Genomic DNA, 26,557 nt, shown 5'->3' on the forward strand with positions numbered 1-26,557 from the left:
ACTGAAACGGCGATCCTGCATATTGTTGACGATGCCTTACAAGCCCTAGACCAAAATCATGCGTGCCTATTGATCCTACTAGACTTGTCATCAGCATTTGACACTGTAAATCACGAAATATTGCTGACCAGGCTACGAGACAGGATGGGTTTATCCGGAAACGTATTGAAATGGTTTAACTCCTTCCTTCAGAACAGGACACAACTATTCCTGGTCAACCAAGTAAGCTCATCCCCGTGCCCTAACACATTAGGAGTCCCACAAGGCTCGACGTTATCCCCAGATCTATTCAACTTGTATGTAGAACCCCTCACGGAGATTCTTGGAAAATCACAGATCTCCTATCACATGTACGCAGACGACACGCAAATATATATGAAGATCACCTGTCGGGATGACATTGTCCTAATGAATGAAACACTAAAAGGAGCACTACAATGGCTAACAGCCAATCATCTAAAACTTAATGCCGACAAAACAGAATTCCTATTAATATCACCTGCAGAGAGTCAACCAGAGGTAAAAGAATGGACTAAACTGGTGACTGCTCTAAACTGTACCCCGACCCTAATCAATTCAGCTAAATCACTAGGAATTACGTTAGATAAGAACCTCGACATGAAAGACCACATCAACACAATGGCCAAGAGCGCACGTTTCCACCTGAATTATCTAAGAAAATTGAAACCCTTTATCTCAGAAGCAGATCTAAAACTGGCTATCCAATCACTAGTGATCTCGAGAATTGAATACGGATGCACCACATTAGCTGGCCTACCGAAGACATCCACTGCACCACTAAAAGCCTGCCTCAACGCTGCGGCAAGACTCATCACGGGAACGAGAAAATTCGATCACATATCGCCCCACTTAAAGGCACTAAACTGGCTATCTTACGAAGCGAGAATTAAAATGAAGATGGCATGTATTACCCACAAAGCGGTTCACCTCAACACGCCAATATATCTAGCCAAGAAAATTAAGCTATCAGGAGGTAACAGACCAACTAGAAGCGCGAGGGAGCTGCTACTACGACCGGCCTTCTTCCACAAGAAAAAGACCTATGACCGTGCATTCTCCGGAGCCGCCCCCAGAGTCTGGAATTCCCTCCCCCCTAACATCAGGATGATTCAAAATTTTGTAAAATTCAAACGAGAACTGAAGAACCACTTGATGAGTAAATAACATACATAGAGATCCCCACCGACCATTAGTATGAACACTCAAGACAAAGAAGGTCGGACTCATCTTGAATAACAGGAAGATCAACTAGACAATGACCGAGTCCCGTTCAAACAGCGGCTATACACTCCAAGACTACCTCAACTATACGTGATCTCTACACTACATTTCACACCTTTAATGATATAATTCCCTACCCTACTTAGCTATCTATTTAATCCTTACCACATGCCAAACCTATTCAACTCTTATTGCTATTTAACCATGGAATTGCACTGATAACACTATGTAACCTACCTCACCGAGCCTGAGGATATGACTATGACTCTAGCCGTATCTTTGCACCTCTTAAGGCTTACGTTACAGACTTTAAGAAGATACTTATCTAAGCACCACTGTTAACATATCGCCTACTACCTCATATATGTTTGTTGTTATAATGGCTATTATAATGTCAATCGGTAATTTTGTAATCTTTTCTATGTTAAGCGCTCTGATACCCACGGGTCTTGTCCGCGCTATATAAAACTCTAAATAAATAAATAAATAAATAAATAAATAAATAAGGGATGGAATTGTTCCGTTCCCTGGAACAAAAGAGCCTTTTACCTACCTGGGGATTTAAATTACCACTGACCAGAAATTTTTCTATGAACAAAAGCTGGTCAGACTGTTGAAGTAGTATAGACGGGGTATTAGCAGCAGCTGTTGCCAATGACTATCGCTGCTTGGTAGAGAGGCGCTTTATAAACGGTATACATGCCAAAATTCCTGTATGCCTTGCAAAATTCCATTTTTGAAGTCCCTGAGTATTTATTTAAACTAGTAGGGTCAAAACTAGAATGCTGCTCTGGGAGGGGAGAGGACAGCGGGGTGGAGGAGGGTGAGGGAGTTTACCTGCAGCTAGAGCTGTCAACATTAAGTTGAAAGGCCTTTGATGGGAGTATAGCACTGCTGGACCTGCACCTCTAGTGGGTGACCCAATTGATAATGGCCAATGTCTGGTCATTTGCTGAGAAGAGGGAGCCCTCCCTGATGGCAGACAGACGGACTATGCACCTCAAGGTTACCTCAAACTACTAATTGTACCCCAAGAGGGACAGTGGTGAAAATATGGAGGCAGGTGGTTAGGAAGCTGGTGCACACGACAAACTAACACTAGAGACACTGCTGTGGGATGCTGCCATCCTTGCAGCACTGGACGGTGTTCAGGGCTACAAGAAGTGGGACATGCTGGCCCTTTCCAAACTGGGGGATTTATGGAATGGAAGCAGGATGCCGTCATTCACAGATCTTCAGCAACAATAGGAATTGACTGGAAGCCAATACCTGCTGTATCTATATCTACAAATTAGGCAAGTTTTGAAGGGCTGCATTGGCCCAGCTCAAGATATAGCGGATGAAAATCCAATAAAGTTCAGAGTGTAAGGTCATTTATAAGGATCAAGACAAAAGAAAAGACGCTGGGGCTGGATAGGTCACACACTTCGAAAGCCCGCATCAAACACCACCAGACAAGCCCTCACCTGGAACCCTCCAGGGAAAAGGAAAAGAGGAAGGCCAAGAAATATCTGGTTTGGTTGGGCAGCCCCCACCACTATTTATTTATTTATTTATATGCTTCTATAGCGCCTGAATAAACTCCCGAAGGGGTATCTCTGCGCTTTGCCAACTAGGAAGAAAAACCTGCATCTGTGCCCGGACAGTACTAATGAATAGTGGGGGAATAAAATTAAATGCTAGAAAATAGGTAGGTTTTCAGGGTTTTTCGAAAAGACAGGTGGTCAGAACTGAGCTTTAATGAGAGGGGGAGGGTGTTCCACAGGACAGGCCCTGTGTATGCCAAAGCCCTGCCTCCTTGGCGGGTTTTTTTAATTTTAGGAACCTTAAGGAGCTGGAGATTGCTCGATCGTAGTGAGCGACCAGGAACATAAGGTATAAAGGCTGTAGTAAGAAATTTCGGGCCTATCCCCATCAGGCATTTGTGAATTGTACACAAGATTTTAAATTTGGTCCTATATTATTGTTGTAAAAAAATAACCTGGCTATAAACGGCTGACAGCCAGCAACCTGTCCTAGGATGCTTGATTCCGGTCCAGGGAAGACATGGCTTGGCAGTTCGGGCTGGACTGTTCCCATGAGGCACAGGGTCAAGACTGATTTGCATATGGCCATGTCTGAACTGGGTGCGGCTTGGTGAGCAAAAGAACGATGGATTAAACCCAGATGTGTGACTGGGGGGTGAATGTTTTGCCATTGTGCAACATTCCGTCCATCATCTTGTTTGTTTTGCTGTTCACCCTATGTGGGAAGGGTATGCCCAGACGTGGGTCCCTTGCTCACTACGCCACTGGAGTCAAGCTATCCTGGCTGAAGACGGCTGATAGCCAGAAACCGGTCCTAGGATGCTTGATTCCGGTCCAGGGAAGACATGGCTTGGCAGTTCTGGCTGGACTGTTCCCATGAGGCACAGGGTCAAGGCTGATTTGCATATGATCATGTCTGAACTGGGGTGGCTTGGTGAGCAAAATAACAATGGATTAAACCCAGAACTCTGACTAGTGGTGAATGTTTTGCCATTGTGCAACATTCCGTCCATCATCTTGTTTGTTTTGCTGTTCACCTTAGTAGTACATCAGACAAATACAGAGCAAGTATTTATTTTTTAAGGAATACTTTTCAAACATGAATTCTGAAACGTTCATGCTTCCACCCACTCTGACAATGTGAACTAAGACGCAAGTCAGTTATGTGCCCCCTTGGGATGGCCTGGGTTGCTATTCTACAACCACCACATCGGCATCCAAAGAGATGTGCTCAGATGGAACACCTCATTCTGCACCAGAAGAACTCAGAGGATGAACCTCCCACATTTCACCTCTGAACCAAGGAGACAACCTACGGTGTCCTCCAGGGCTCATCACTCAACCCCTCGCTCTTCAACGCATATATGACCCTGCTGGTCAACATAATTTCCTATGCAGAGGACACCCAACTAATCCTCTCACTCACCAATGAAACTACCAGAATTAACTTCCACAGAAGCATGAAAAACTTCCCCGTCTGAATGTAGAACTGCCTGCAGCTGATCACAGACAAGACAGATGTACTGGTCTTTGGCAAGAGCAGCAAAACATGGAACTCCTCCTGGTGGCCATCAGACCTAGGACACGCACCCACTCCCTCCGACAATGCCAGAAATCTCGGAATCATCATGGACAACAAACACCATAAATCACAGATCTGCACTGTCTCTTTCGCCTGCTTCCTCACTCTGCGGATGCTACATAAGATCTTCAAATGGATACCCCTACACATGAGACGCACCGTGACACAGGCCTCATCACCAGCCGACTGGACTACGGCAATGCTCTCTATGTAGGATTCACCACACACATCCTACAGAGACTTCAGACGATACAAAACGCTGCAGCCAAACTCATCCTCAGCCTTCCCCAACTAACCCACGTCACACCCCACCGCAGGTAACTCCACTGGCTCCCTGTACAGAGGAGATGCCAAATCAAGCTGCTGTTCCATGATCACAAGGATCTACACAACCAAGTACCAACATACATTAACCACATCCTAAACTTCGACCAACTGTCGAGAAGACTATGGTCTGCCTCCCTTTCACTTGTCCATACTCCCCGCATCTACTGAAGTAGAAGTGGAGGACGCTCTTTCTCCCACAATGCAGCAAAGACCAGGAACAACCTCCCCACGCACCTCCAGACCATCACCTCACTTCCGGAACTCCTAAAGACCCTTAAGACCTGGACCTGCAAGCGACTGGATCCCCTTTCGGGTGATTAGCAACGCTTTATAAATCCTGACTGGTTGACTCTATATGAACAACATTTTAGTAAAATCAAATGTTGAAGAAGTTTTTGTACAACAAACATACTGTAGGTATTTATTTGAAGATCATAATGAAGAACCAGCATTGGCAAACCCAATAGGTTTTGCCTATGCAAAATCTGTTGTCTTTGTCATGTGTTAGGTTAAGCCTAGGCAGCACATGCGCTGCTCTGTGAGGCATGCTGTGTTTGGTATGTGGGCTTTAGTTCCGCCCTTCACTGGCAATTTGTTCAAATGTGTGTTGTTTGTAAAAGCCTGTTTTGTTAGATTTATAGCTTTTATTTGTCCCACATTTTCAGGTCTCGCTCCTCCCCTGGAGTATTGGCCTATTACGTGTATTCTTTCTTTAACGGTGTTTTACCTTTGTGTTTGCGCACTATTATTTATGTGCAGGCCGTAGCATTTTGTAAAGAATGTTCCTTTTTGGTCTCTTTAGTTACATAACCCTATGTGTGATGTATAGTATGCTAATGCCACTGTTTTGTCTAACTTAGTATAGCGTGCAATTTTTTTAAATAAAATCCTTTTCCCCGTTTCATTTCAAACAAATTTCACGCGCCAATTCAAAGCTTATTACCTGAAGAAAAATATTATTTGTTAACGCTTCACATTTTGAAAACGGGGCCACTGTTTAAGGCATGCTTATTTTCGCTGCAGACTCCATTTTTGTTCTTGCAATGTTCCTTGATTTTTGGGTTTGCTAAATTATGTGTATGCAATACCCTTATTCCAGACGCAAGATTTTACTTAGTTTAATTAGAAGCGGGGTACAGTTACATTTTTTGCATTCTGTTTGTGCACTCTTATTTATGTTCAGGCTTGATTCATTTTGCACAGGACTCAGAATGAGCTCCTGTCTATATTTCTTCTGTATAATGTCACAAAAACACTAATATTTGGAGCGATTCTAAGTCCCCTAGACAAAGCTGCAGCTGCTTCTCTGGTCCCAGTGGTAATTCCTCATTCTTCGTCTTCTATACAGTGCAGCAACTGTGTCTCTATTCCTAATGGCAATTCCTCATTCGTAATCCTCTAGACAGTGTTGCTAGCTGCTTCTCTTTGGTCTCATCAATAATTCCTCAGTCTAAGTCTTCTAGGCAGTGCTGCAGATGCATCTCTGTTCCCAGTAGTAGTTCCTTATTCTTAATCCTCTAGGCAGTGCTGCTAGCTGCTTCTCTGGTGCCGTCAGTAACTCTCCCATTCTAAATCCTCTAGGCAGTGTTGCAGCTCTGTCTCTGATCACAGTGGTAATTTATCATTTTTTGTCCTCTAGGCAGTGCTGCTAGCTGCATCTCTGGTCCCATCGGTAATTCCTCATTTTAAGTCCTCTAGGCAGTGCTGCTAGCTGGTTCCCTGGTCCAGTCGGTAATTCTCACATTTTGAGACCTATAGGCAGGGCAGCAGTTGCCTCTTTGGTCCGGTTATTAATTCCTCATTCTTAGTCCTTTAGCAGCTTCCGTGCGTCGGCCGCCCCCCGCTGTCTGACTTCACTGGGGGTGTGTGCGGAGGACGTCCGGGGCCGTCCGAACCGGGCACGCGTGGAATTCCCCAGCACTGCGGGGGAATTCTGGCAGCAGCGAACCGGTTAAACTACTCTAGTAAAAAATAATATCATTTACAACGCCAACAGCTCTACCTTTTACAAGTGCGAGACCAATTGCTTTGTAAATGCTTTGTTGTACATGTTGCAGATGACTATAATAAAGATGTGAAATAATCGAAAGGGGAGCTGTCTCGGGTAACCGGGTTAGAGTCTCTGTGTCGGCTCAACATCCTGTGATCCTGGCCAAATCATGTAATCTCCCCAGTGCAATATAACGGTTGCTCTTATAAAGCACTGAAATACTTTATAGCACTTTGAAGGGCTTTTTAGGGCTCGGCTATAACGCGCTGAAAGCGCGTTCTCGCCGAGAACTATTGTCGGCGTCTCAGCAGTCTGAGATGCCGAAGGGAGACAAGACCTGGCCGCGCGCAGCGTTTTTCCATAGGATAACGTTGTGCGCGCGGCCAGGTCTTGTCTCCACGGCATTCCAGGGCTGACCGGATCGCGTCGCGCGCCTCTCTGGAATGCAGGGGGAGTCTGCAGAGAGGCGCGTGGCGGTGATAAACAGGCAGGCACTGAGAAAACTTTGCATAATGCAAGAAATAAACAAGAAGAAATCTACAATTAGCGGTGTCTATGTAACCGGCAACGCAATACCACTTTCCCCTTCTGTGAACATATAAACGTTCATTAGTTAACAACATTCATTTCACCTGCATAGACGGTTATATTGGAAGTATGTATATTGGGACGCCAATCTCTCATACATATGTGCCTATATATAAGACTAAAATTATAAAATAAATGCTGCAAATTATCACCGCATTCTTGTAGCAAAGTTCCCCCTAGTTCTGCAAATTAAATTGAAACTTGAGTGGGCCGGGTCAAAGAATGCTTTACAAGTGATTAGTCTCTTTTACTTGAAGCACCATACTGCTAGAAGCCGGATGTTGCTTCACATTCAATCTGTTTCTTATGCTGCAGAAAGCAATCCTGTTTCATGCCATTGGTATCCTCACAACGTCCAAGTTGATGTCCATTGCGAGACAGTGGGTCATGATGTTTGTAAGCAACTCCACACGGCCAGAATAAACACAAAATTGTGAATTTTCGACACCATTGAAAGCCAGCAGGAGCACGCTCAAACTCCACGAAACTACAACTCCCATAAGGCAACTGAATGGACCGATGAAATAACGGAAATCCTTGGGCGGTGACCCATAACTGAGTCAATGTTCTTAGTCCGTTTCTTCAGTGCCCCGATCAGAATAAAAACAAAATGAATGTATAAATAGAACCATTAAAGGGAGAGTTTCAAAATCGTGCTTGTACTCAGCATTAAATGTCAATTCCATCAAGCACAAACCCAGGATCGAAGGAGACCAATACACAAAAACTGAATATGCCACACAGCTGGCACCGTCTGCAGAGAGGCGCGCGGCGGTGATAAACAGGCAGGCACTGAGAAAACGCTTTAATGGCATCAGGTCCGGTTCTCGCGATGTAAATGCGAGCACTTTCAAATTTAAAAACGTCATATCCCGCCTCGTTTTGTTTTTTTCCGTGCCGTCTAAAGTGCTTCCTAGAGAAATAATCTTAGGAGATGCATCGGCTTCCTTCATGTCTTCTGGTTTGATCAATTATTGTGGGAGCAGGCAATCCCAGAGTTCATAACATCCGACCCAACAAAAGGAAGGTATATAACGGTGCAGTCCAGCAGCTTAAAAGCACGTTTTTGAGTGCGTGTAACTCTTTTGCAGCTCCTCGGCAGTCAGCACAGATGATCGAGGAGCATGTAACATACACAAGAAAGTGATAACTGGAGGTGAACATGTACACTAATGCTTCAGCGTAAGCACCACTGCCATGCACACACAGACACCACCACTCCCGTGCACACACGGACACCACCACTCCCATGCACACACGGACACCACCACTCCCATGCACACACGGACACCACCACTGCCATGCACACGGACACTGCCATGCACACACGGACACCACCACTGCCATACACACACAGACACCACCACTGCCATACACACACAGACACCACCACTGCCATGCACACACAGATACCACCACTCCCACGCACACACGGACACCATCACTGCCATACACACACGGATACCACCACTGGCATACACACACGGATACCACCACTGCCATGCACACACAGACACCACCACTGCCGTACGCACACGGACACCACCACTGCCGTGCACACACGGACACCACCACTGCCATGCACACACGGACACCACCACTGCCATACACACACGGACACCACCACTGCCATGCACACACGGACACCACCACTCCCATGCACAGACACGGACACCACCCGTGCTTAATTTGTAAAAAAAAATAAGTGCCAGGGCTTTAATTTGTAAAAAATTAAGAGAAAGGGCACTCGTCAGGAGGCTACTGTAGTTAGCCATACACATTACGCGACTTTGAGCTATTGGCATTGTAAATGACAATGACTTTTATTTATGTTTTGGTTTTTAAAACATAAATAAAAGATCTTGTCATTTACAATGTCAAGACCTTAAACTCGCGTTCATTTACAATGCTAATAGCTCTAACTTTTGCAATGCCGAGACCGTTGCATTGTAAATGCTTGTTATAAAAGCTGCCCATGGTGTGAAAAAAGGTGATTTGTATATTTTATGGGTGTGTTAGTTTCTTTAGGGAGGAGAATAGGAAGCCTGCAAAGGATGAAGCTCGAGAGGGGCTAGAGGAAGGGTCAGGAAGTGCCGCCACGGAGATGGAGGAGTCAGTGCTCGCAGTGTGCAACAGGTAGCACTGGGACAGTAGATGGTCAGTAGGGAGTACAGGGATAGTGGCGAGAGCTGGTCTGAGTTGGGGGTAGTAGAAAAATATAGGAGTAATTGGCATTCAGTGAGTTTCCCAGACCTTTGGGCCGCTGTGCCACTGCACCTGCTGCACAATTCAAATCATGACCCTAGTATCTGCAAGGTAATTCCACTTGTGACTTATTGTTTGGTAGTAAAATATCACAATAATCTGTGTTCATTGTGCTTCTTAGAGAGTTTGGTCCGTATGCCACTGCACGTGCTGTACCATTCAAATCACGACCCCAGTGTTTGTAAGGTGATTGCACTTGTGACTGCTTGTTTAATAGTAAAATATAGCAATAATCTGAGTTCAGCGGGATTCCTAGATCTTTTGACCCCTGTGCCACTACACCTGCTAGACCATTCAAATCATGGCCTTAATGCCGGTAATTGCACTTGTGACTGCTTGTTTAGATGTAAAATATAGCAGTAATCAGTGTTTGTGGGTTTTCGAGAGCGTTTAGTCCCTGTGCCACTGCGCCTGCTGCACCAATTCATGGCCCTAGTGCCTGCAAGGTACCTACACGTGACTTCTTGTTTTCTAGTAAAAACTAGCAATAATCAGTGTTCAGTGTGTTTCCTAGACCTTTTGGCCCCTGTGCCACTGCACCTACTGCACCATTCAAATCATTACCCTAGTACCTACCAGGCAATGGCACTTGTGACTACTTGTTGAGTAGTCAAATATACCAATAATCAGTGTTCTGTGGGTCTCCTAGAGCTTTTGGTCCCTGTGCTACTGTACTTGCCGTACCTTTTGGCCCCTGTGCCACTGCACCTGCCAGATCATTCACATCATGACCCTAGTTCCTGCAAGGTAATTGCACTTTTGACTTCTTGTTTAGTAGTAAAAAATAGCAATATTCGGTGTTCAGTGGGTTCCATAGATCCTGTGGCCCCCTGTGCCACTGCACCTGCTGCACAATCCAAATCATTACCCAAGCGCCTGGCACTTGTGACTGCTTGTTTTGTAGTAAAATATAGCAGAAATCAGTGTTCAGTGGTTTTCTTAGACCTTTTGACCCCTGTGCCAATGCATCTACTCCATGAGGGAATATTTTATATCCAGTAATATATGTGTTCCGAAAAATGCAGGAATACATAATTATTGTATAGCTATACATATACGCAAAAGCTTTCATAAAAAGTGCCTTTAAACTTCTCCAACTTTCTAAACCGAGTTGCCACAGATGTCATTAAAAAAAGCATATGCTTTACACATCAAACAATAAGCAAAAAGAAGTGCGTGGCTCGCAGGTCCTCCCTCACCGGTTTCAAGTCAGCAACGAGAATGAAGCTAGCCTCTGTATGCTAACTCTACTCTTCTCCACCTTAACTCCTTTCCTTTCTTTCCCATTTTTCTTTACACCCCTCTCCACCTACGGAGACAGTGGATAGGGGGGGCAGCCTAGCTCGTACATGGCGACATTGTTCTGCCGGCAACACAGCCTGTCTGGTAGGCCACCCTGCAACTACGTGCGATGATTACTATATGGTGTGTCTTGTAAAAACAATAAAAACTATTTTGAAAATAAAAAAGCAAAACCAAGATTGTTAAATCGCGTTCCAATCTGACTGGCTCTTTACAGTGTAAAGATCCATTAGGATGCTTTACAGTGAATGGGCCACAAACCTCGTAAATTGCCCAAGATCCTGTACCATATATGTTAGGCTGACGCCGAGACTGAAATGTGGTTTTGTAATTTGTTACGAAAAGGCAGTTTCACAAATTAAAAGAACTTATCAAAAAAGAGGAGTTTTGCAAAAAAAGTGTTAAATATTAAATATTCTCTGCAAAAATTCTAAAAATGTATTTCATTCACATGTAGAACTGTTTCATATTAGCAGTACCAGCATCTCAGACTAAATCAGTGTGATCCGCCAGTACCCTCATGAACGTTGCATGCGACCCCCCCATTGAAATCAGGCAAGCATTTATTTTCAAGTTCATCTACATGAAAGAAAGCAAGTAACTAGTACATCAGACTAAATCATTGCAATTTTTTTTTGTTTAAGTAACAGTTTTCAAACATGATTTTAGAAACATTCATGCTTCCACCCATATTGAAAATGCCAAGAGTGAACTTCATGCCCCACGAATGAAAGGCAAATGTTTTGCGCAGCCGAAGAACGAGACAGCCATCTCAAGAGGTATGTCTAAAATAAAATCACAAAAAAAGGGCCCAAGTAGGCTCCAGCAAGAAAGTACGCTGCATTTCTATTTCCTGTAAACACTTTCACTTTGAAGTCAGCTGAAAGCAAAATAAACAATAGGTTCCCAGAGAACAGTTTGATATTTTATCTCAGTCTTTGAATGCCTAGTAAATGTGACGAGATAAGAACAAGATTTACAGGCCTGTTAACAGAAATCAAACTTGTGGAAGAATACTGTAAACACAGCTTTGGTATAGGGAGGTATGCACTCAGACTGGACAGCCTAAAGCGAATAACGCCAGCAAATGGAAAGCCAGAAAACTTGTGTTACAAACCACAAAGAGAATGGCAAGCAACGGGCAGAAAGCAATCCCAGGTGAACTTTCTCAAACTCCCAAGATGTCTTTCGCATACCACACAGCAGCGCTGTATGGTAAGCTGCGACTCAAAAAGTAAACCCTTCCCAGTCAGCCAATGGCCGACAGGCGCACTGTAGAGGGGTCGCAGGTGCCATCCATTGGCCGACCCTAGCACCAAAAGGGTTAAAAAAGATTAGCACTTTAATGCACACACAACTAAATGACATATATTTGCAAGACTTTAGATGGAATTACAAACTGGAATCCTTTATTGACTAGGGAGCAAATCATGTACCCTAAAGCTATACGTATTCTGCTCCTTTTATCGGTGAGGTACCATAATGGCAATGAGTGCACTATCAGGCGATAATCCTAAAAACAACAATGGTCATATAATGCCCTTTTGGAAAATATGAGGCTTTTCACGATGAAAAGGGTTACGCACACAGGCTTTGTCAATTTGTACAAAATATAAAATGAGAGGGCTGCTACCTTTGACACCACGTTTGATAATCAATAAAGCAAGCCTGTTGGATTTAACATGAAAATAAATAAATATGACTGTGGTTTCTGCCTAGCGAGACCAGTCAACAGTTTTTGGAAGAGTCACAGTACACATTAACTTTAACCTTAAATTTCCATCAACAAATCTCAAGCATTTTATAGTGGCAGATCAAGAAATGTGGAATGTGTATTAAAGCCCATTAGTCTGAGAGGTCACAATGTGAATTTTCTTCCTATTTTATTTGTCATACAGTTGAAAATGTAAGGGCGTAATGGTGTATACAATTGAGTCAACGTAAAACCACTTTCTAGGTATTTGCTAAGGAGTTTACTATGTAAAACTTCAATCTGTTGCAGTGGTTCAGAATTTACAATAAATTACCAATTTCTACAGTTCACAATGCAAAGTCTCTTCCTACAGTGTCTGTCATAGAATTCACAAAGTAAAATCCCTGCTATTGCATTAGATTGAGAACTCCCTTCTTATTGCATTTGTCAGAGGGTTCATACTGTAAAACCTCTTCCAATTGCACACTTCCTACTCTGTCAGTGGTGTTTGGCACCTTCTAATGTATTAATCAGGGAGTTTGCAGTGTAAAAACCCAAACTATTGTATATGACGAATCAGTTTCTGGGATGTCCCAGGGCAGTTGGTTGTTACTGGCCCTCAATTCAAGGAGTTCACAATGGTAAGTTCTTTCCAGATTCGTCCTCCTTTGGTGTCCAGGAGTCTCTTTAACACAGTCCTTCAAAGCTGGAACGAAGTACCCCTTTCAGCAATTGAATCTCAAGGTAACGAGCCAAAGCAAATCAAGGCTTCTATATATAGGCCTATTGCAACGCATAAGGCTCATCACAGTTTATCTGCAAAGTTAGGCTTAAAGGCTTTGTAATGTCATTTACAATGTAAAAAGGCCTTCCGCCTTTGTCGTCACATTTAAAAGTCAATAAATTTGGCCTAGTGTCTTCAACATGAATTGTACCATGTGGTATCTGCCTAAAAGGCACATCTAACATTTACGCAGGCCAAACGTATACGCTAAAATCAACATAAAGCCTCTATATTCCAACATGGATCATTTACTGTGGCCAAACCTAACAAGCATTTACAATGCAATGGTCTCGTCTTTGTTAAAGTTAGAGCTATTGGCATTGCTCATGACATTATTTTTGTTTTCAAAACATATAAATAAATGGCATTGTCATTTACAATGCCAATAGCTTAATCTCGAGACCTATTGCATTTGCACCCACACACACACAAAGAGCCAAACGCACCCACACACACAGAGCCACACACAGAGCCAGGCGCGCAACACCCATTGGGCTCACGGGGCTTCAACCAAACCCCCAGCCGTCGTGTGTGTCAGCCCGGGCGGAGTCAGCTTCGCGGGCTGGCTAGCATCAAATTGCAGCCACACCCAAGTACTTAACAGGTCTTTAAAAGACCATTTACTTGCAAATGAGGCTTTTGTTGTGTGTTCACCCCTTCCTGCAGCCACTCTGTCAGAGGCTGGAAGAATTAGCCCACCCCGAAATATTTTCCAGCCTCCCCGAAATGTGCCTCTAGTTAGTTGCCCGCCTGCACAGAGCCACACACACACAGAGCCACACACACAGAGCCAGGCACGCAACACCCATTGGGCTCACGGGGCTTCAGACCCCCCCAACCCCCCCCCCCCCCCCCCCGTCGTGTGTGTCAGCCCGGGCAGAGACAGCTTCGCGGGCTGGCTAGCATCAAATTGCAGCCACACCCGAGTACTTAACAGGTCTTTCAAAAGACCATTTACTTGCAAATGAGGATTTTGTTGTGTGTTCACCCCTTCTTGCAGTCACTCTGTCAGAGGTTGGAACAATTAGCCCCCCACGAAATATTTTCCAGCCCCCCCCCGAAATGTGCTTCTAGTTGCCCGCCTGCACAGAGCCACACACACACACACACACACACAGAGCCACACACACACACACACACACACACACACACACACACACACACAGAGCCACACACACACACAGTCACAAACACACACACAGAGCCACAAACACACACAGAGCCACACACACACAGACACACACACACACACAGAGCCACACACACACAGAGCCACACACAGCCACACAAAGCCACAGAGACACAGAGACACATACCCTCACCCTGGGGACTCTCCTTATTTACAAATGGGTTGTTCGAGGCCCCCACCAATTCCCAGAGCTCACCCGTTGCTTCCCTCAGTCCAGGTCAGCCACACGCCCATCTCTGCCCAGTAACGCCCCAGGGAATCCGAGAACAAGCAGGGAACAGAGGCAAGAAAATCCGAGAACAAGCAGGGAACAGAGGCAAGAAAATCCGATCACAAGCAGGGAACAGAGGCAAGAAAATCCGATCACAAGCAGGTAACAGAGGAAACAAAATCCGATCAGGGGCAAGAAAATTGCGCAAACAGGGGAACAGAGGCAAGAAAAAACGATCACAAGCAGGGATCAGAGGCAAGAAAATCGCGCACAAGCAGGGAACAGAGGCAAGAAAAGCAGAGCACAAGCCGGGAACAGAGGCAAGAAAAGCCGAGCACAAGCAGGGAACAGAGGCAAGAAAAGCCAAGCACAAGCAGGGAACAGAGGCAAGAAAATCGAGCACTAACCCTCAAAGTAAGTTTACAGTAATGGTATCCAGGCTCTGCTAATTCTTTCATGCATAGAAGCGGCGGGGGCAGGCACCGGCAGTGTGCCTCACGCCCCCTCTGCACCAATAGGCGGCGGGCTCTCTAAGCGGTATTAGATTAAACGGATGTACCCATTCTTCACTAAACAATCAGCACTGGTCCATCTTTACACTCTGCTGACATTATTCTAATTTACCACCCAGACTACACATTCAACATTTCTGTCCAACATGCTCAATCCATTTAATACCATTTATTTTTACGCAACCCCTACAAAGAAAATGAGATGGAGAAGACTACAACCAGAGAACCTGTACGTATAAGGTTATCATATTTCGAGCCGGTACCTGGGAGATGATTGCCTCAAGGAAATGTTTTAGTTCAGTCCGGTTTTAGTTCAGTCCGGTTACCGCAATGGTATGAATCCAAGACTGAGCAAAGGAAGGGAGCAAACAGTCATAGCAGCTATGCATTAATAACTTTACCCGCCATCAACTTTAGTAACTGAAAGTTATCTGCAGCAATGCAAACGATGATCAACGCAAAGAAAATGCCTGGGCAAGAGGGGACCTTTATTTCACCACAACCCATCAGAATTTCCAGGCAGGTAAGAACTGTCTTAAAAGTGACTTCGGTTGAATTTTAATGCAGGAGCAGATTAACATTTTGGTTATTTGCTTCATATAGACTTACTAATTATAGCACCTTCTGGGTGAGATTTATGGTGCTTGGAACAGAAGCAGGAACTGGACTGACATGTTTTTACAACAGTCAAAAGGACAAGAAACGCTTAAAAATATCAAACTAAAATCTTTATATGCTGAATATTAGCTAGTAATGTCAGTTATATTTAGTACAATGTGCGAGAGAAAGCAATACTGAGAGTCATATGGAATGACAAGTATTTAAATGCTTCAGGATAAAACTTGAAAACCCCCTCTTCGGCCACATCTATTATTAGAAAGTGGGTAACTCCACAGGGTAATCAGATTTCAACTCGAGTCCCTAGATCAAGAAGGCTATTGCAAAATTTGCTGCGCTACTAGATTTTACTTTTTATGTGTATAGAAGTGTCCTCAATCCCGTCTCAAGAAAGTTAAGGCACTCTGGAAGAAACTTATAGAAGAGCAAAGATCCACCTGTCACTGTCAGAAATTAATGAATCCCATAGCGTAGCTGCCGGACATAAACAATTTAGCAAGAGATTCTCCTTACAAAACCCAGGGACACAATTAAACGAGCCAGTCTCGTTTTAATGCAGATGAAAGCATCCCCTAAATCTAACAAAGGTGGTGCTATTAGATTACACATTACAACCAACAATACAATCCCAATCAACACCACTGCCCCGATACCAAAGATCAAAACGTGAACTGCAGGCGCTGGGTTAGTTGAAGGACCTCCTTAGTCCAATGAGCGAGCGGTAAAGATTGGGCTACTTGTTAAGGACGTCAGACGTGTAGGTATTCATCCCTGTAAAACCACCAAGCTACAAAAAGATAAAAGCAAACTACAATATAATTACCTACTGTAGCCAGCTGCCACAAGGAACAGTAACAGATGCCCCCCCTCCCCTCCCTATACTTATAGAAAGCTCACTTCGATGATCTTTTCCTTTTTCTTTTGTTCCGTTTTCTTCCCGGCCTACGGACCCGCAGCCGCGGCCGCCCCGGTCTTCTTGGGAGGCATCTTGCTGCTGGAGCACTCACACCGGCTCCGTACCTCAAGCAACCACGACAGAAAGAGGCGCGCCAATACTGCGCCACTTCCTGCTCACAAGCGAAACAGAGGAAACAATCCAGCACTTGTGGACAGGGCCACGTCCTATCCTCTGCCATGACGGGGCCAGGCAAAATCATAGCTAATACCCAGGCGTGAAATAAGTGAGGTCAGAGCGAGAGCTTGGTGGAGCCCTTTCGACCTGATCAGAAGAATTGGTGTGTTGTCTGCCTTCAGACAAATGCCGTGAGTTTAGGCTATAGTACTCTGCTCATTCATAGTGGAGACAGCCAGATTGTTTCCTATCGTGCCTCCAGTTTTAACATTCCAAGGAGGGTGACCAGATTTCAGAATGAACAAGCCGGCCCCGAGGGACAGACACTCAGAGAGCCCCAAGAACAGCGCAAGGGGGAAAGGACCGCCATGTTTTCCGAGGTCAAGCAGAAATGCCTCGGAGAAACGCCCCGTCATTTTCCGACTGGGGGGCGTGTTTATCTTTCTCTCCTCTTCCCATTGGCTGGAATGTAAAATTCCAGCCAATGGGAAGAGGAGAGAAATAAACTAAAAAACTCCCCCGAATCCCAAAAAGACAGGGCTTAAATGGACAGACGCCCCTCTCCTCCAATGGCTGGCCTCCGTTTAGAAAGTCAGCCAATGGAGAAGAGGGGCGGGTTCAAGCCCCACTCTGAAAAACATAAGATCTCGCCGGCGAGACTGCGCAATCGCAGCCTACGCAGGCCGAGACCTAAAATGGGACCTATGTACCAAACCCCTCTCCTATTTCATTTGTCAGAGAGTTCACAATGTAAAACCCCTTCCTACTGTATTGCACAACTGATTCCCTGAGTAAGATCTTACTGATACTGCATTTATCAGAGTTCACAATACCCAGTGCCACTGAAAAATATATAACGAAGAGGAAATATATGTTCACACAAAGTTCAAAATGAAGTGAAACTTGCAAAAAATATATCAAAGTAAGCTGTAACATAACATGTATTGTGCCCCCTGACACTCAGCTTAAGGCGGTAGATGTTCTGAAAAATTGTAACCAAAACCATTTAACTTTTACAAAATTAAACAGCACCTTAAAACTGCAAAAAAAGGCGCAAATGTCACTTACCATAGCTAAGTCATCACGGCTGCAGTCCAGTGCGGCAGTCATCACCTGCTCGTATATTATCCAAACTAAAAACAGAAACCGAGACAGTGTCCGTCATGTTTAAACTCATTTGCATATTAGTATTAAACAGAAAAGCAAACCATAACTGAAATGCATTTTGCGTTTGGTTAAGAATATTCTTACTGAAGTGTGTACTTGTTTATGGTTTTTTACAAACCTTTCCTGCTATTACCTTATGGCTATGTGATGAAACGGTTAGAATTGAATGATGGGACCTGTTGCTGATGACCTCTAAACCTGAAAGATACAGAGGTCTGCCTGAATAGAAGCGACTAAAGAAAAAATGGCCCCCTTAAGGATTCCTGAAGGTCCTTAGTAAGTGTTACCCATGGTACCTAGGGCCTTGGAACAAAAGAGGGTCCCTAAGGGATGCAGCACGAAATGTTCCACCCTAAGGGACCCCTCACCAAGCTCATGCAAATTGCCATTGCAGCCTGCGTCTCTAGGTGCACAGAAAAATGAAGAATCAACATGGCGCACAAACCCCTGTGTCAAAATAAATGATAGAATGCACACCAACGTTCTTTAGAATGTTCATGATTGATCCAGGCATAACTAATAATCTCCAGCGTGCAGACTGGACTTGTGCTCTGCCCCCGGCACATGTATTTAAATCTGAGAAAAGCAGAGAGCAATTACACCCCCATTCCTAACCGCACAGCAACATCCTTCAATACTCAACAGACTCCATTTTGAATTTGATCATCCATTTTTATTTCATTTTAATCCATATTTCCAACAAATGTTTATTCATAACTTTCTCCATCCACATGCAAGGCTTAATTTTTTCCCTTAGCTTCCAATGCTCAAGATATGCCTGTCCAGGCCTTTTTCTCAAGCACATGGGGAATACACCGTTCATCCTGAATAGTCATCATCGCATAACGCCAATGCAATTCGGGATCGATGGCCCTTCGTCAGGGGTAACTACAAAATTAAAACCACTGTTTGTTATTTTGCTCCATTTAAACAAATGTGCCCCAAACCCAGTATCTCTTGTTTCTTAATGCAAGACATTCACTTAGCGTATTTTAAAATCAAACTCTTAATTTCCCCATGTTCGTCACCCTTTTCTCACAAACACTGGCACTACCCCACACCTTCCCCCCCCCATCTACCATCCAATAAATCATAAATCACATCACCCCGTGTGTCCACATTCTACAAAATATACCCCCCATTAACCTACCTACACATAAAGAAAGGTAGGTTAATGGTTTAAAAGCACACAGAATCCCAGGCTCCCTATAGCCAATCACAAAGCTGCAGTGCAGTGTTGTGATTGATCTAAGCGCCAAACCACTACGCTCAGACGGGGACTGGGAGGCTTTGCATGTTCCTGACCCGGCTATGTAATGCTGCCTGGTGGGGAAGATGCAAAGTGCACAGGACTGTTTAGCCAGTCCAAGAGGGCCAGCCAAACAGTGCTGCACACTTAAGGAGTGCAAACCACTGCTCTCTGTGCTCTGGCAAGCCAAGCCCCACCCTGGGAGCCACTCACTTCAATGGGAAAAAGAAAATAATAACAATAGGTTATAATTTTTTTTTCCTATTGAAGTCAGTGGGGTGACGCTCCTCCACCTTAGCTGAGGAGCCGTCACTGCCATTAGTAAAGGTTTAGCATGGGTACCTGAGAGCAAGTAGAAGAGTGATCTCCTGAAAATGTAAAGAAGAAACTAGGAGTAGCTAAGCAAGTATACAAAGATTAGTACTACAAGAAACAGGGAGTCAAAATGGTCCCAACTGAAGTGGGTCCTTGGGTCAAAGTGAAGAAAAAGAACGTAAGGGTGAAAGCTAATTTTTTGACTCCATGAGAGTGTGTACATTTTTTTTGCAATTCAACACTCCTCAGCGATAGAAAGGTATGGCACTTAAGCAGATTTGTTAAATTTAAGCACGAATTATATAATGGTATACTGGATCAAAGAAATTATGATTGAATGGAAGAAATGAAAGCTTCATCAAACAATAACGATGGGCTTATGGGGCCAAATACAAAATGTAATGAATTAAATTAAAAGAATGGTGTTTAAGATAGTGGCAAATCCAATCAGTAAAAAATCCGAAATACTGAAGCAAAGGGTCAAAATACTACTGCTAGGTAAGGGAGTCTCATAAAAAAGCCTTTGAAGATTAAGGACTATGTATGTATTTAAACAAATTTTAACAGATGGTACAGAATTGACAGATATTATTTTAATGAAGAGGTTACATTGTTGCATAGTTTTTTCTCTCTCTGATTATTAAGGGGGATGGTGTGTGGTAATGGGCTATCTGCATTCCCTTGTTGTTTATAGTAGAACATGGGGGATTTATATTCTGTGAAGTATTAGAATGCTCAGCGTGCGCTGAGGCGCAGCTCTAGAGCAAAGAGATGTACTAGTAGGTGTTCTCCCTTCATGGTGTATGGGGGCTTAGATCTGGAGTGGGAATCGTTCTTACAGTAGGTCTGGCACATTACTGTAAGAAAGTTTGTTCAACCTAATAAGTTCATATAAGCTGTGCCCATAATATCCATCCCTACTACAGAGCTCCTGTTGGAAAGCCCTCCCAATCATCACTAAATTACGTAAGGAGACTTATTGGTATGTGGGTGGCCACCCGTGGCGTCAAAAAGGCCAAGTCGTCATAAACAGAAAGGCAGTAACGCAGTTCCTTTCTGTACCAGTATTAAGAACTGATTTATTTTCTGGATCGATGAGGACCCTTACTAATGGCACCCCGTTGATTATGCAAACTAAGCAATTGTACATCTCATTTTTTTGTTGCCTTGGTGCAACATGTGGTGAAGCTTTGAAGCTACCAACAAGCTTTTTTGGAGGCACTTTACTGGGGTTAATTAAGCAGCAGACAACAATCCCGTATTGAGGTCTATGTAATATTTTATGTTTTGTACTGTGAATCTGTTTTGTAATACTCAACCATCAAAATTGAATTAATATTTCTTTATTCTTCCATAAGGAACATAACAAATGAAGCAAAATTTCTTCACACTTCCATAAGTAACATCAAACATGAGGTAGCATTTCTTTATACTTCCATAAGTAACATAAACAAGAATTTCCAATGCAACGGTCTCGCCTTTGCAAAAGTTAGAGCTATTGGCATTGTAAATGACAAACTTTTTATTTATGTGTTGGTTTTGAAAACAGATAAATAAATGGCATTGTCATTTACAATGCCAATAGCTTAATCTCTCGCAAATGCGACACCTATTTGATTTGCACACACACACACAGAGCCACACACAGAGCCACAGAAACACACGCACAGCCACACGCACAGAGCCACACACACACACATACACAGAGCCACACATACACAGAGCCACACACACACAGAGCCACACACACAGAGCCACACACACAGAGCCACACACAGCCACACACACATAGCCACACACACACAGAGCCACACATACACACAGTCACACACAGAGCCACACACACACACAGAGCCACACACACACAGAGCCACACACAGAGCCACAAACACAGAGAGCCATACACACACACACAGTCACACACACAGCCACACACACACAGAGCCACAAACACACAGAGCCACACAGAGCTACCCACACACAGAGCCACACACACACACAGAGCCACACACACACACACACAGAGACACACATAGAGCCACACTCAGAGACGTCCGTAGAAGGAGGGCATGTTGCGAGCCCCCGATCATCATCCCGGTGCGCCCTTTGCAGACCGGTCAGCACCCTGCAGCAAGAGTGCAGAGAAGTCTAAAACATACTCCAAATTATATGAACTCACCAGTGCTTACACACACTGTCTCTCACACACACGTAGCTGCCAAGCATACTGCGTGCTTACACGTTCAGTGAGTGCAGCCTTTTTCGCCAGCAACTTCACATCCAAAAGTCTTAAAGTTTTGCATTTACTATTGGAAATAACCAGCTTGCAAGTGCCGTTGGCTAAAATGCCAGCACTAGGTTATGATATTGCTCGTGACATGGAAACATGTAGCAGCTATGTGTCACTGAGGTTATATATTTCACTACGATCAAAGACATGGCGATAAACTTTGGGGCTGAGCTGTTAAGGAATGAAAGCCTTCCGGTAAAAAAAAAAAAAAAATATTATGACATTATTACATAGTATTACTGCTTTACTCAAGGCTGAAGGATTGGTGCAGTGATTTATTTTTTACTGGGTACTGTGTAGCTCTTTGGGGCAAATCTCAGACGTGTACCCCCTTATATGTTTGATTAAGATATCCCGCTGGCTACAGGGGTTGTTTACAGCATCTGGTCCCGGGCCCGACAGCAGGTAACAATGCATCAGAATAGCCACAGCGCACCTGTGTTTGGATGGGCCTGTGCCAAGGCCAGATGCCGCCTGATCTTCAGAAAGCAGGGGCCTGCTCACCGAGGGCACACACTGCCTTGGAGTGAGGCTTACGTAAAAGAGAGCCTCTCGGCTGCTCCTCCCCCATCCCCCCCATAGTGACTGTGGAGAATCAGTTGCCTGTTTATTGTGGATGCTCCTGGCTTAGCCCACATTATTTTAAAAGATAATATAACTGATTTTCTTAGATTGAAAACATTCCTGAGGGGGCGTGGCCTGGGTGGCCAAGATGGTGGGCGAGCCTTGTTGAAGCTCTCACTGCCCAAGGGTGATCCGCAGTCCTCTTACCTGACGACAACATTATCTCCGGACACCTGAGCTTCGGGACGCCTTGTGGGGATTCGAGGTGTCAGGTGAACTTCTTCCGACCCGTTCCTTGGACCTTGGCCCGTTTTCATGTGGAGACATGGAGGGGCAGGTCGCCTGGCCGGGCCACTATGATGACACGGCCTACAAGAAGTGTAGCTGGTACTGGCGATAGGCATGGAATGTGCCCTGCGTTGCGAAGGCTGATTAGACGCTATGTAAAGGAGTCCATGGCGGGGAGGGACTCGACGCCAGCGATAGCCCGCTGCCCACTGGACAGAATAAACCTGGAGCTCGGAGGTAGTAGAGCAGTGGGCCGCTGCTTCTGGAGCGGGCCCGGACAGGAGAATTGGCCCTGAAGAACAGTACCTGCAGTAAGTTGCAAGCTAGCCCCCGCCCCTATAGCACGTAGTGGCGGGGAATCTTCCGGTATGGTGCGGCCTCCTGTTGAGGCCCCCAGTGGGGCTACATCGTGGGTGGTGGGGGCGCAGTGGAAGACACCGGAGGCCGTGGAGGAGGGCCGTCCGCTTCCTGCAAGGGCAGGGAGCCCGGAGTGTCCTCCCTCTTTTCTCCACCTTTCTGCCCGATACCGGCTGAGCCGTGCCAAGGAACTGAGCCGGCCGGGTGCAAAGCAACGGGCCTGCTGGACCCGGGGCCAACACCATGCTTGTAAACAACCGGACTGGGAGGCAGAAAGGAGCACAGAGCAGGGTGGTGGTGGTGGGTAATCAGGAGGAGAGTCGATAAAGTGCCTCCCCTCCAACCCGCTTTCCCCTCCCCAAATCTGTAGGCCAGCGTAATTAAGTGGCTGGAACCTCGGGCTCCTCCCACCCATGTTCCAGCTGTAAAGAATGTCTGCGAAACCTTACTCCGAGTAAGGATGAATTTGACAGCACACCTGGGAGGCGATGGCACGCCAATAAGTAGTTAGATGTTTAGAATCCCATCAAAGTAGTTTGGGTCGATGTCATCTTTTATTTATTAGTCAAATCATATTTCATCACATGATAGCATATCCAATGGTAGGTACAATGTCAGAGATCCAAATTAGTCAATTATTTGACTATGTAGCAGTACACTGAGACATCTGTCTCCGATGCATTTCGAGCCAATGGCTCTTCTTCAGGGGGAATGTTCTAGAAAAAACATGTAAAACATACTAAGGTCCTAGGGCCAGAGGGCGACACATAATAGTGAACAAAATACTATGTTACATTGTAGGTAGGGTGAGTGCTATAATAAATATATGACATGTGCCATGGCACAATTGGAATGGGTGGGAGGGTTCTGAGGGAGATACGAAAAGTTTAATGTTCCGAGGGGCGAAGGGGTGGGGGGGGGTTGGTCGAGTGGCTGACTGAACTAGGTGACTAGCACGGTAGGTGCTGGGAGAAAAGGCAGGATGTGTGCTGTGGGGCAATGGCACTGTGTTTTCTCCCTCGACATGGGAAGAAAGGTCAGTAGACAAAGTAGTCGTGATGGGACAAGAAATGGCAATTTGCATACAAACTCGTGCAGCCGCTGCCGATTTCTGCTTTGTTCAGTATTAGGACCAGCCATGGGGGTCGGATGAAGCCGGGTGATGTGCCCGTTGGCGATCTGAACTGAGGTGTCAGGCTCCCAGTGTGAGCCGCAAGCGATCTGTTTCCTACACGCCACGGTGAGTAACTTGGTACAAAAGGGGGTGGTGATGGACGGAGCATCTGAACCAATCAAACACTCACACCCAGTCAACAGATCTGGGTTTAATCCATCACCGTTCTCTAGCCCACTCTGCCACCCCAGTTCAGACATGGCCATATGCAAATCAGTCTGACCCTGTGCCTCATGGGAACAGTCCAGCCCGAACTGCCAAGCCATGCCTTCCCTGGACCGGAAAGAAGCTTCCGTGGACCGGTTTCTGGCATTTCAGCAGTCTTCAGCTTGGCTTGCTTGAATCCAGTGGCAAAGTGAGCAAAGGACTCACGTCTGAGCATACCCTGCCAACTTATGGCGAACAAAATGGTACAAAAGGGGGTGGTGATGGAAGGAGCATCTGAACAAATCAATCACTCACACCCAGTCAACAGATCTGGGTTTAATCCATCACCGTTCTTTAGCCCACTCTGCCACCCCAGTTCAGACATGGCCATATGCAAATCAGTCTGACCCTGTGCCTCATGGGAACAGTCCAGCCCGAACTGCCAAGCAATGCCTTCCCTGGACCGGAAACAAGCTTCCGAGGACCGGTTTCTGGCATTTCAGCCGTCTTCAGCATGGCTTGCTTGAATCCAGTGGCAAAGTGAGCAAGGGACTCACGTCTGAGCATACCCTGCCAACTTATGGCGAACAAAATGGTACAAAAGGAGGTGGTGTTGGACGGAGCATCTGAACCAATCAAACACTCACACCCAGTCAATAGATCTGGGTTTAATCCATCACCGTTCTTTAGCCCACTCTGCCACCCCAGTTCAGACATGGCCATATGCAAATCAGTCTGACCCTGTGCCTCATGGGAACAGTCCAGCCCGAACTGCCAAGCCATGCCTTCCCTGGACCGGAAACAAGCTTCCGAGGACCGGTTTCTGGCATTTTAGCCGTCTTCAGCCTGGCTTGCTTGAATCCAGTGGCAAAGTGAGCAAGGGACTCACGTCGGAGCATACCCTGCCAACTTATGGCGAACAAAATTGTACAAAAGGGGGTGGTGATGGACGGAGCATCTGAACCAATCAAACACACCCAGTCAACAGATCTGGGTTTAATCCATCACCGTTCTTTAGCCCACTCTGCCACCCCAGTTCAGACATGGCCATATGCAAATCAGCCTGACCCTGTGCCACATGGGAATAGTCCAGCCCGAACTGCCAAGCCATGCCTTCCCTGGACCGGAAACAAGCTTCCGAGGACCGGTTTCTGTCATTTCAGCCGTCTTCAGCCTGGCTTGCTTGAATCCAGTGGCAAAGTGAGCAAGCGACTCATGTTTGAGCATACCCTGCCAACTTATGGCGAACAAAATGGTACAAAACGGTGAGTAACTTGGGCCAGGCCCGAAGGACGCCATGTGGGGTGAGGTTCTTTTGTAGTGACTGCTTTGAGACAGTGACAGCAGCTTGGGACTAAGATGAGACGATGGTTCTCGGTCGAGGGTGGCACAGGGACGGAAACGATGGCAGGGGCTCACGTGGGGGCAGTGTAGTGGGAGTCCACCATAGTGGGAGTCAAACAGGGTCAGTGCAGTGAGGTTCAGAAGACGGTCAGTGCAAGAGAGTCACAAGGAGACGGCGCAGTGGGATTTGCGTGGGTCAATATAATTGGGGTCAGTGCAGGGGAGATCACAAATGATGGCATTGTGGGGGCTCAAAGGCGGGCAAAGCAGGACGCTTCACATGGGCAGTGTAGTGTGGGGGGGTCAGTGCAGATGGGTACCTGCGAGACGGTGCAGGGAAGTAAGTCCACACGGAAATAGAGCAGGCAGGTTTGCACGAGGGAGGGGGGGCTCAAACTGGGTCAGTGCAGGGTGGTTCACACTAGACGAGGTAGGTGGCCCACAGGGAGACACTGGAATGGAGAAGAGGGGCGGGTTCAAGCCCCACTCTCTGAAACATCAGTTTTCTCCCAGAGAGAGCAGCGCAAGCGCAGCCTTTGCTAGACTCATTAAGTCACAAGGAGTAACGAGAAAACTACTGCACAGGACAAACAACATATGGTGATGAAATGGACTAACACCGGCACTGTACTCTGTATATGTTGTATGAAATAAAACACGTACTCAGACAGTGTCGAACGGTGAACATCCATAAAAGAGCTTATAAACGCTGCCAATTTAATCAGAGAAAAGAACTGAACACTTAACACACAATGGGAGTA

At 45.5% G+C, this 26,557-nt stretch overlaps 1 protein-coding gene across 1 annotated transcript in view; it reads right to left on the minus strand.

Annotated features, from left to right (window-relative positions):
- EMC2 (ER membrane protein complex subunit 2) overlaps positions 1–26,557 on the minus strand; it is a 188,750-nt gene that overhangs the window by 114,117 nt on the left and 48,076 nt on the right. Inside the window, exon 3 of the mRNA XM_078686879.1 lies at positions 17,970–18,034. Within this exon, the coding sequence (XP_078543005.1) occupies positions 17,970–18,034 (65 nt within the window). The remainder of the gene's footprint in view (positions 1–17,969; positions 18,035–26,557) is intronic.

This window comes from Lissotriton helveticus, chromosome 4_1 (genome assembly GCF_964261635.1).
Source record: "Lissotriton helveticus chromosome 4_1, aLisHel1.1, whole genome shotgun sequence".
In the NCBI taxonomy this organism is placed as follows: Eukaryota; Metazoa; Chordata; class Amphibia; order Caudata; family Salamandridae; genus Lissotriton; species Lissotriton helveticus.